General features: G+C 36.2%; 1 protein-coding gene across 6 annotated transcripts in view; it reads left to right on the top strand.

The window, feature by feature from the left end:
• Positions 1-12,628, top strand: part of GRIK2 (glutamate ionotropic receptor kainate type subunit 2) — a 733,451-nt gene that overhangs the window by 438,141 nt on the left and 282,682 nt on the right. For all 6 annotated transcript variants that reach the window (XR_011388963.1, XM_017345301.3, XM_051855437.2 and 3 more), the window contains one exon: positions 12,006-12,149. Coding sequence is in view for 5 of the 6 variants with exons in the window: in XM_017345301.3 (XP_017200790.1) it covers positions 12,006-12,149 (144 nt within the window). In the remaining variant the exon portion in view is untranslated. The remainder of the gene's footprint in view (positions 1-12,005; positions 12,150-12,628) is intronic.

Genomic DNA, 12,628 nt, shown 5'->3' with positions numbered 1-12,628 from the left:
TTGCATGGTGGATATGTATAATGCCTTTGTATCAACATCTTTGTTAATAAAAGTTGGTACAAATACCTAAGTATAAAAATCTTTGAATTTTCTTTACCATTTTAAAAAATATTTATTTATTTATTTATTTGAAAATCATAGAGAGAGAGAGAGAGAGAGAGGGAGAAACAGAGATATATTCCATTTGCTTGTTCACTCCCCAAATGGTCATAAAGTCTGGACCTGGGCCAGGCTGAAACCAAGAGCCAGGAGCCTCTTCCAGGTCTCCTGTGTAGGTGACAGGGTTCCAATCACTTGGACCATCCACCATTGCTTTTCCTAGGCCATTAGCCGGGAGCTGGATGAGAAATGGAGCAGCCAGGATGGGCAAGAACTAGTACCCATATGGGACCCAGGTGATTCGAGTGATGGCTTTATCAGCTACACCACAACTCTGATCTGTTATTCAGCATTTTACATAGAAAGATGGTTATGTTTGCAGTATTTCTACTTTCAAAATGCAATAGAGTGTGGATATTCATCAGTTAGCCTTGTTTTTAAGAAGTAAGAGAGAGAAGCTATTGAAGGATATATGAAAATAATTCTGAAAGGGTAATAGAGGGGTTCAGGTTTAGGGATGCAAGGGAGGAAAAAAATCATCTGATGCTTGAATTTTGGAAACACAAGAGTCTCTTCAATAGTTACCAAGGATCATTGGACACACTTGGGTGCCATCACCGCAATCCAGGTCAGTGCACACTTTACATATACACTTCATACTGTTCATATGTTATAGGAATCCCTTCTGTGAGATTTATAAATTTGCTACACAAGCTAAGATCAAAGATAAAGTTAAGCTAATTCGGAATATCTTTTAATTTGAATTTCTTTTTAGAATAAACTTATCACATTATTTGTTTCAACTAACCAAGAAAGATTTTATAACATAGTCTATTTTTACTGTCTAGTTCTTTCTTAAACTTTTTTTTCTTTTAGCAATTATTATTCTCATGCATTTTACAAACCTTCTGGCATTCTCTTTTGGCTGACCTTTCTGTGGAGTTGCTATTCTTCCTCACCTTTCTTTGAAGTCTTGTCCAGAAATCACCTTCCTATCTTACCTAGGCTGCAGTTGTTTAGCTTTCAAATCAAACAGGTAGAGCTTATCAAACTATTGGTTTTTCAAGAATAAAGTGACATCAACCTTACCTCCTATTCTTTGTCTACTTTGAAATAATTTCCCCAAATACATAATATTCAGTGCAAGAAAATGTTATAATGAAAGTCTTTTAGGTACTGGTTTGTGATTTATAATTTATTTCATCAAGAGTGTAAAACTCAAAACTGTAAATGTCAAGAGTTAACTGATAGAGCTTAATTGGTCATTTTCAATTTTGCTGTCAGTCTATTAACCTTCTGGCTAAAGGGCTTCATAGAGTATTAGTTTGCATTTGGTTTTAGAGTCCTCTATGATTTCTTCCTTAATGCTATTCACAGCAGTGCACCATGGAAGCTGTTTGCTCCAATTCTTGTTCTGATTGTCCCTGAACCAACATAATAAATGCACGAAGGCTTGTATTGATTCAGACAAAATTCTGATCCATGTTCTTTGGCTAGTATAGTGTGTGCTCCTCTGCCATTTCACGTGTGCCCCAATTTTGTGCTTTCACAATACTATGGAATATGTTAGTAATTATTTAAATTTGTCCACCACATTACATTCATTGTACAAATAATTAAGGAACAAAGAATTAGAAGGTAATAATTCTACATTCAGTACATTTGTTTAATGCTAACATATTATAGATTCTCAGTTAAACTGTTCCATAATTGCAGCACATTTAATGAGCTTTATAGTTCACATTCATCAACTCTGTGTTGTAGATTATCATTCTTATTTTAAAGATGAGAAAGTTAGGATAAGAAAGATAACATGACTTCGTTTAGCTATTGAGAAGTTCCAAAGAGAAAAACCCAAGCCCCATAAGTTTTCTATGGAATTTTACTTTTTCACATTTTTGAAAGAAATTGATATAATTTTATTTAAAATAATAATAAGCCTAATTTAAAAAGCTAAATAAGAACATAAAAAGTCATGAAGAAATATGTCAAACTGAGCGTTGACATTTTTCTTCAAATCATGCTTAAAATAGATGGCTATTATGATCTCATGTTTTTGTTTGGGAGAACTATATATGAAGTATTGAATTATCAATTTTTATACAGATTTTGAATTCTTATTTAAATGAATATTTGAATTCATGGACCCAAATTTCTTGTGTATTTTTGGCTTGAATATTCCCAGGTATCAATTAGAAAGAATCACAAACTGTTAACACAATAAAAATTAATTTCAATTCATTATATTGAAAAAATAAATAAAAAATCTTGATAAGTATAATTTTTAAATATAAGAACTTATTTTGAGCTACAAATGTCAAGAAAATGGATCATTGCAGACCAACTGATAATGCAAAGAATATTTCCCCTTGATATTGACTCTTCTCTAGATCAATAGCAGTTCCAAGTGTAGTAGAAAAGCTGACCAGATTTAAAAGGGTCCAAATTATTGAAGCTAGTGCATTGTTGCTGGAGAGTTCATTAACAATCCTTTCAATACAGTATGGTTCCTGCATGTTAGTAAGAGCCTCACAGAACATTTTAAAAGAGTGAGATATCTCAATGGACTGATCTTAGTAGAAAAATTTAATTAGGTAAGAATAATTACATTAGTTAAATGGAACTTTAAATTGAAAACCTGTTGATACTTTCTTTTCTTTTTTTAAGTTTTTTTTTTTAATTTATTTGAAAGGCAGATTTAGAGAAGGAGATAGAGAGAGAGAGAAAGAAGGAGAGACACACACACACACACACATGCAGAGAGAGAGAGAGAGAGAGATTTTCCATCTATACTTTTACTCCCCAAATGGCTGCAATGGCTGGGGTTTGGCTGAAGCCAGGAGTTAGGAGCTTCTGGGCCTCCCAGATGGGTGCAGGGGCCCAAGGACTTGGGCCATCCTCAGCTGCTTTTCCATGTGCATTAGTAGGGAGCTGGATTGGAAGTGAGCAACTGAGACCTGCTGGCACTGAAGACAGCAACATAATCCACCATGCTACAGCACCAGCTCCTGTTGGCATTTTCTAACCTGTTTCACAGCTATTCCTTAATAATTTATATTTAAAAAGTGAAGAATTTCTCCATATTATGTTTGAAAAATACCTAAATATCTTAGAATTTGTGAATAATCTTTTAAATCAGTTTGGAAAGTGTGGCAGTAAAAACAAACAGGATTTTCTGCTTAGGATATGGTGCATCTTAAAGGTACATGTTGGGGTCCAGCGCTGTGGTGTAGAATGCTATGCCTCTGCCTGAAGTGCCAGCATCCCATTTGGATGCTGTTTCAAGTGCCAGCTGGCTCAGTCGTGGACATTGTGGCCATCTGGGGAGTGAACCAGTGGATGGAAGATTTTCTCTCTCTCTCTCATCCTCACTGTTTGTATGTCTGCCTTTCAAATAAACAAAAAAATTCTTTAAAAAAATAAAGACTGCAACTCCCTTCATGTGGTCTTTAAAAATTTTTTAAAAAGACTCATGTTGGAAATAAAAATAATACACAAAATATTCATGGTGAATACATACAATTCTTGGAAACAATGTAAATTTTAATATTCTAAGGTTTTAGCAATTGTAACTAAAATTTCGTGTACTGAATTTCATTTCTTATAAAGCTCTAAAAGCTTCCAGGGAAATAATACTGTTTATAAAATTATCTTGTGAGCGCTATTGAGAAAAATGACATCTACATCTAGCAAGAGTTCTTGAAAAAGTGAATACCCAGAACTGTGTAGTTGAAACATAGAGGGTCATTAAAGTCTTAGTGTCAAAATCAACAATAAACACAGCTAAGTAGGGGTGGGTATTTGGCATAGCACTTAGGATCCCATTAGGAAGCCCAAATCCTGTTTCCGAGTGCCTGGTTAAGTCCTGACCTCTCTGCTTCTGAACAGGCTTCCTACTTATAGGCAGTCTAAGCAGATAATGGCTTATATTTGGCTCCTTGCATCTCATGTAGGAGACCCAGATGGAGTTCCTGGTTCCCGACTTCAAACTGGTCCGATCCTTTGCTGTTACAGGCATTTGGAAAGTGAACCAGCTGATTGAAGACATTCTCTGTCTTTCTCTCTCTCTGTTTGTCTGCCTTTCAAACAAAATGAGCATAAATAAGTCAAAATGCATAGATTTCATTGCAAAATAAGCTAATTAGCAGTCATTGGTTTTGGTTATGTTTAGCTTAATCCAGAAAGCTTCATTTGGAGAGACATGTGTATTTATTCAAATTCATAAATTCACAGGAACACCAAACAAATTGATACATTCATTGGGCTGGGATATTTCTAGTTTGAAAACCAGCAATCACTAACATTCACTACTGCCTGTTTCATTTGTCTTTGGAGCATTGTTGAATTTGAATTTTCTTCTTCATCCTTTTTAAAAGATTTATTGATTTTACCTGGAAGTCACAGTTACACACAGAGAGAGGGAGAGGCAGGAGGGGAAGAGAGAGAGAGAGAGAAGTCTTCCATTTGCTGGTTCACTCCCCAGATGGTTGCAATGGCCAGAGCTGTACTGATCCAAAGCCAGGAACCAGGAGCTTCTTCCAGGTCTCCCACATGGGTGCACGGCCGAAGGACTTGGGCCATCTTCTGCTGCTTTCCCAGGCCATAGCAGAGAGCTGGATTGGAAGTGGAGCAGCTGGGTCTCGGACCAGCGCCCATATGGGATGCCAGCACTGCAGCTACGCCAAAGCGCTGGCCCCATATTTTCATCTTAAACTATGTTTGTGAGATTGAACAAATTCCAGTTTTACCTCTTCTCCTCCATTTAAAATTTTGCTTTCGAGCCTCATATCCCTGTTACTTCTCGATGGACATTCAGGGCCATCTGGGTAGAGGCAAAGTCCACATTCTGTTTAAAGATCTTTTATCATGCAGTTTATGAAATTTCTTTATAAAATCTACAGTAGAGGATCTCTCTGGTTAGTGAAAAAATGTGAGAAAAGCCAGATTCATGTTATTATTGTGTAGGAGGAAGCAAAAGAACTAAAATACTGGGATATTAGTGAAAGACTCTGAGTAAGAGAGAAAGGATTTTAGTTTCCCTCTTTGAAGAGTTAAGAAGATTTTGACATGTGTGAAAAATTTAATAGTGTTGTAGTTAAAACAAAAAATAAAAAATACAATACAAATTTCAGCAAGTTTTATAAGATCAAGGAAGAATAATATAGAGTGTGAGCATAGATTATTACTGCAGAAAGGTGATCTTTGATTTCCCTCATTAATTATTTTGCATTAATTGGTGATACAAAAACTTACTAAACAATCACAAAGCATAAGTAATTGTGGGGAGAAGGCATATATGTGTGGATTATGATTGTATAAAATCAGAACAAAATGTGTATTTACAGTAAAATGAATGTAAATTGTAGAATGTTATAAAATCTCTATGATCCCTGCTTTTACAGGTAAAGAAACTAAAGACTAGAAAAGCAAAAGTCAGATGTACAGACTGAAATTGTTGGCATTAAATTACCTGCTCAACAACAGTCCTTCATTTAACAATGAACAGAAAACAGTATAACATTTACCTTTATACATTCAAATTTGTCAGTAACCTGTGAGTATTTGGGATTTTTTTCTTCCTTCCTTCCTTCCTTCCTTCCTTCCTTCCTTCCTTTTTTTTTTTTTTTTTTGTAGTTCTGACTTCAATAGAATTGTGGCATTCTGTACACACAACATTTTACAGGAATCAAGTCCTTGTGTGATAATTTCCTGCGGCTCCTTCTCCTTCAAAAACCTGATCTGCTTCCTTGAACAGCATAAGCCTGTTCCCTCATTTAGGTTAGCAATGGGTGCAGAAGGGTTTAAACATTATACTTTCTAAACCAGCTCCTTGTTTTGGAACATGTCCATTTTGAAGAGATTACCAGTCTTCTGGAGATCATCACCGTTATCGTCTAACACCTGCCTATGCAGCATGTGCCAAGAACTGTGCAAACTGCTTTAATGTATTATCTCATGCAGTCTGTGCAGTCCACACAGCTGCTGGTAAAACACTCTGTTTCAGAGTAGTACAAAGAGGCAGCAACAGAGAATGTTTAATGGCAGCTGCAGTGTCACGGGGAGAATTGTCTCTGGCAATTGGCTCCTGACTGGGTTCTGAGGGCATTTCTTCATCCGTCCCTCAGTTTAGTTAGCAGATTCTGTGCACCTGCTCTGTGCCGGGCAGAGTGCTGGCTACACTGTGCCAGCGGAATGAATGAACACCAGCCTGCCTTCCCATGTGTGGCACCCTCCTTACTCAGAGAGTAGATGCCTCTCTATCGCATTTGGAGCAAAGCTGACTGCAAGGGAGCTCTCACGGGTACAGTCCACCCCCTTGCCCACCCACTATTAATATCTGCAGCTTATAATTGAAGGATCAATGTTTCTGATTGTTTTCTCCTAGAACTATCTCATCTTTTTCCAACAAGGAAGATATATGACAGAACATCACTTTTTATTTTCAATTATAAAATGAGGAAATGAGGCAAAGGGGATTTTAAAAATCGGTTATTTGTTTTAGTTAAAAGACTGAGTAAATGAAAGTGCCAGAATTCATAAACCTATATTCTGTTAATCAGACCATGCATTTCTTTGTGCTATCCCCATGTATCTCAGATGGGAATTGAGAAATGAGCAAAATCTGAGACGTAGGAGTTCCAGAATGGTTCTGCCACCTGCCAGCTAACATTCAGTTCTCAAAGGGGACCTGCCTGCACTTATTTAATGGAAAGATAAATGTGTTCATGGAACTGTTACTATAAATTCATTTAGAAATGGGACAGAGGCTGCACTCACATTCCTCCCAGGTCTTAGCTGTTGGCAGATTTGGTTCACTGTACCTCTGGGAGGGAAAGCATTCTAGCTAGATGGCAAAGTGTGATTGTTATTCAGACCTCTCTGATACCTGTTTCTTTTACTGTTTAAATGAACTTTTTGGTTGAATTCTTCTATTTATTGAAAAATGCTTTTATACACTTACTATGGACAAGGTTATATAAGGAATAGTGAGGGGTATTACAAAATAGACTTATCCAAAGAATACATATGATCTAGAAATGAAAATGAAAAGATGAGGGAAATATAGTTTTATTAAGACTAGAATGTGCAAGAAAGAAAGAAGATACAGATCAGGAATCCCTAATTTGAGATAATTTGAGATACTCCTAGAATAAAATGAGATCTATAGACCATTTTCCCAGAAAAATACTCAGTCTTTTATTATTATTATAGCTGTATTGGAATAAAGTTTATGTGTAATAGACTCACCATATTCAGATTGTATAATTTTTTAAAGATTTATTTATTTGAAAGGCAGAGTTACAGAGAAGCAGAGGCAGACAGAGAGAGAGGTCTTCCATATGCTGGTTCACTCCTCAAATGGTCGCAACTGCTGGAGCTGAGCCTATCTGAAGCAAGGAGCCAAGAGCTTCTTCAGGATCTCCCAAAAGGGTGCACGGGCCCAAGGACTTGGTCCATCATCTACTGCTTTCCCAGCCCGTAGCAGAGAGCTCTACTGGAAGTGGAGCAGCTGGGACTTGAACTGGCGCCATATGGGATGCCGGCACTGTAAGCGGAGGTTTTACCTACTGTGCCACAGCACCAGGCCCAGATTGTACATTTTGACAAGTTTTGACACAACTGTGCAGTCATGAAAGTATCACTATAATCAAGATGTGAACATATATGTTAATCACTCTTAAGAATGATTACTATTAAATGTGAATTATTAATACAATATTGGGTATATTTGTATTTCATCCAAGAACTCTAATATGTAAAAGCCTTAAGCAAAAAGTGATGTATTATTGCACTTATAATAGTACTTGGCACAACAAAGAAAATAAGTTGGAAATGAATATAGCCTAAGTTCTCCTAGTGAGTGGATGCCTATTGAACTATTCCTCAAACTATAGGGAAGACAGAGTTATCTGTTAATACCTTTCCATTAGAAGGAAAATATTTTTGAGAAATATCTACTAATGACAATCTTTAGTATATCTGATAAATTTTATGTATCAATGTTCTTTCCTGTGTTGGATTTATTTATTTGTTGGAATTACTTGTCTTTTTTTTTCTTCACATTTCATGGAAATCAAATCTATGTTTAACTTTTTTCTTAACTCCTACAGTGCCAATCTCTGAATGTTATAAGGTAAATGTTCAGTGTAATAGCAATTAGGATCAGAAATAACATAAAATGCAATCAACATGGACATGCTTAGTAATTACTGATTAGTACCATATTCTTCTGTAAATGAAATCTAAGTACATATAAATGACTTGTTCAGGATTTAAAGAAAATATAAACATATATTTCAATTATTTCAACCAGTAAAGATTCATCAGCCATGAGGTTACTTAATATAGACGAAGCAGCACTAGGGGACTAAGCCAAATTCTTGGTGATAACTTAGCTGTAGAAATTAACATTTGTCACTCTTCCATCTGTATTCCTGTAACAGGCTCCATTCCTAAAAGTAATTAGATTAAGGGTAAGATAAACCCAGCAATAAGTTAGTGAGAATGTTCATGCATATATAAATGTATCTGCAGGCATTTCTCATGATCTTTCCTAGACACTCATTTAGAAAGATCACTGTAGTTCTACTGAAATGTGTAGAACCATATTGCACAATTTCAAAGGTTTTCAAAACAAGTTTTTGGCCGAGATACATTTTTTGTGGTTTAGCTAACTTATTTTAGAAAGAAAACTAAAGCTCCAGCTCCACTGGAGTCTGACTCTCAAGTGTGGTCCCAATCTAATTGATAGGCGCATGGACTAGCAGTAAAGCATGGAGGTCTGCATTTAGCTCTGTCCTATTTACCTCTGTCTATGCTGTCTCATCTTCCCTGTCCCTCTCCTGGGCTGTACCCTCAGGGAGAACAGACGTTCTAATTTTCCAGTAAGTGTGGTCTATTGGAATATATGTAATTATACTTAAAAAAGAAAATAAGAGAGATTGTCTTGTTTTAACTGCTGCTTTTATCTTCGTAGTTTAGTTTGAAAACGACTACAGGCGTATCTAAACACCTGATGTTGATTTTAATAACAAAATTTTACATGCATTTAATTTTGATTGGTCAAGTTACAGTTAATGCTTAGAGCATTTTTAAAAAGATTTGTTTATTTATTTGATAGCCAAAGTTACAGAGAGAGAGAGGGAGAGACAGAAAGAGGTCTTCCATCTGCTGGTTCACTCCCCAAATGGCTGAAATTGTGGGAACTGTGCAATCCGAAGCCAGGAGCCAGGATTTCTTCTGGGTCTCCCACGTGGGTGCAAAGGCCCATCTTCCACTGCCTTCCCAGGCCATAGCAGAGAGCTGAATCAGAAGAAGAGCAATCAGCACACAAACCGGCTCCCATATAGGATGCCAGCAGTGCAGGTGGAAGCTAAGCCTACTGTGCCACAGCATGGCCCCAGTTTTAAGCCTTTTTAAAAGTAGCTATGAAACATATACACATATTTGCCTTTTGTGTTATGTTTTAAAATTTAATTCAATATACTTTTTCATAAAATTGTTCCTGATTAGCATTACTAGCCTTCTAACAGAACCGTTATTGAACGCGACTCCATAAATTGATATACCGCTCCTGGTTTCATCCTGACCAAATTCTGACTGTTTGGGGCATTTGGAGAGTGAACTAGCAGGTGTAAAATCCATCTCTCACTCTGTTTCTCCCTCTACCTTGAAAACAAGTAAACATAATATTTAACATAAAAAAGATTTTTCAAACTCCCCACTAGGTAATTTTTTTTTAGCATTGTCAGATAATGGAACTATTCTAGCATTTTCACACAGGATAACTATTCTATGATGAATCATAAAAGATTACATAAGTCAGGACCAACATTGTGGTGCAGTGGGTATGCTGCTGCCAGTGACAAAAGCATTCCATATGGGTGCTGGTTCAAGTCCCAGCTGTTCCACTTTCAATCCAGCTTCTTGCCTATGTGCCTGGGAAATTAATGGAAGACAGACCAAGTACTTGGGCCTCTGTCACCCACGTGGGAGACCAGATGGAGTTCCAGGCTCCTGGCTTTTGACCTGGCCCATCCCCAGGCATTGCAGTAATTTTAGGGGAGTGAAACAATGAATGGGAGATCTCTCTCTCTCTCTTTCTCTCTCTCTCTTTCTCTTTCTCTCCCCATCTCTGTAACTCTGCCCTTCAAATGAATAAATAAGTCATTAAAAACACTGCATAACTCACTAAAAAATGAAAGAATATTTTCATGGAAACTAGGAATGTGTTAATTTGTGTTGCTTTCTTTATTTTATGGAAACATCAAAATTTCTTTCTTGGAATAATTGCAATGTGTTCATAACTTTTCTTACATATTAAAATGTATCTTAAAAATCTGTGGAAAATAAAGAAACAGAAAAAAAATAAAAGTTGACTCATTAATAACTTACAAGAATAGTCTTTGCCGGTCTTATTTTAGAAGCTCCCTCTGAGAGGCTTTTGAAAAATTGCTCTTTATCTTTCCTTTAGTGGTCTTTCCTCTGAAACTCCTTTCACAGTGGTATATTTTAAAATTTTATTTTATTTTGACAAAATGTCCCTTTAATGCCTTGATAACTGCTTTTTGTTCAACTTGTGTGCTATATGAAATATATCTTCTGAATATTAGCTGAGGTCAGAGACAAATAGAATCTGATTGTCAGGTTCATAATGTATGCCTGTGTCAACTCCACTGCTCTGATTTTCACTATGCAGCCATTAGAGTATGTGGAAGTAGTCATCTGGTATTGTAAAATGAATGTTATGCATCTGAGTTATATTCCCCAAAGATTTATGAACCATAAAATGCTATTTTTATTATGTTCTGTCAATGCGTTGTGCTCTTTATCCATCTTCTATTTTATATGGTAAAGCTCCTTAGGATTGATTTGCATGAAAGCTACTGTGTGTACTCATTTTGTATTGTATTGTGGCAAACACTATAATCTACGGGGTTCCTATTCATTTTGGAATTCATTTCACAGCTCACTAATTGTGTGAATGAGAAGAGGAAATATATGCTTTTATTCTAAACCATGCCAAACAGATGGCCCTAAGTTCATTGTTACCAGCACTGTCAGTGTGGCCCTCTTCTGTAGGTAGTGAGACTGGCATTGATCTGTCAAACACAATGTTAGAGACGATTGAACACAAACTTGACATTCACTAAGCCTCTGGTTTGTTATAACTTATAGACATTTTATTTTATTTTTTTGTCATCAGACTCTAAAGTGGTTGGTCATCTGAGCAGGTGCAAACACAATAGAATTGATATTCGTTTTACTTGAGAAGCCAAATGAACTTTTATTCATATGGAAATTTGGGGGAAAGAAAACAGCACAAGGGATTATGCTTAGTTTCTGAAAAGGGGTTAATAGATATATTGAGATTCAAAACTGTAGCATCATTTCAGAAACTGAATCTTTAGAAAAATTGAGTTAAAGAAAAGATCAGGATATATAAGCTTTTTAAGTGAATATTTTTTTCTGTTTCTTACACAGGGAATTGTTTATAGACTTTTACATACCACATATCATTAATGTAACCATTCAAAATGTTAGCCATTGCACTGTGTGTGTGTGTGTGTGTGGAGAAAGAGTAAGATAGGAACAGAGTGACAAAGGGAAACAAAGAACATCTTCACACTTGTCCTGCTTCCACAGACAGTCATGGACAGCATGTGATTAGGTTATCACTTCAGGAAATGGAGTCTGGGTCAAGTGTTCCTGGAGCTGATGTGGGGATTTGATCACAATATCTTTTTTTAGAGAACAAGATCATGGTGAAGATAATGTTTTTCTTCCATGTCTGAAGATAACTGGATATATACAAGTGTTTTCCTTACCCTTTCTTTCTTTCCACTCTGAAAGGCAGCTGTCACTTGTTGTAGTGATTCTGTATTTCCTTTGCCTTTGCCTTTCAGACTGACGCTGCCCTGATGTATGATGCTGTGCATGTCGTTTCTGTGGCTGTTCAACAGTTTCCGCAGATGACAGTCAGTTCTTTGCAGTGTAATCGACACAAGCCCTGGCGCTTCGGCACCCGCTTCATGAGCCTGATTAAAGAGGTATGTCAAGAGGAATCACTCTGCCTTGTCCCTAAACTGAGTGAAATGAGATTATTACAGTGTTCTAGTAGGTAATCTATCAGTTTCACCTTTTAAATTAATCTTTTCCTCTTCTCCAATATGAGCCAGGTTAATATTTTTACGAAGTAATATGAAACACTAGGGGGGCTTCCATTATACATAAATGAAATATTCATCAAAATGTGTGATGATGTAAGTAGATGAAAGATTGTAGACATGGAAAGTGTTATTTATGACTGTTACCATTTACCTTTCTGAATCTTTACATGTATTACTTTCCAGTTATATGGAGATCTAGATATTTTAAAAAGTGTTTATAATCCAAAAATAGTGATTATGGTAAAAAACTAAAAACAAGAAAGTATTCAAATTGTAGGCAACAAAACATGAAATGTATTTTTAAGTGAATGTCATTTGGGCTATTTTAAAATTATAGTTAATTTATGAGACTGAAAGTA

Source organism: Oryctolagus cuniculus, chromosome 5 (genome assembly GCF_964237555.1).
Source record: "Oryctolagus cuniculus chromosome 5, mOryCun1.1, whole genome shotgun sequence".
Lineage (NCBI taxonomy): Eukaryota > Metazoa > Chordata > Mammalia > Lagomorpha > Leporidae > Oryctolagus > Oryctolagus cuniculus.
Note: the sequence above shows the minus strand (reverse complement) of the source record. Positions and strands in the feature narration are given on the sequence as shown.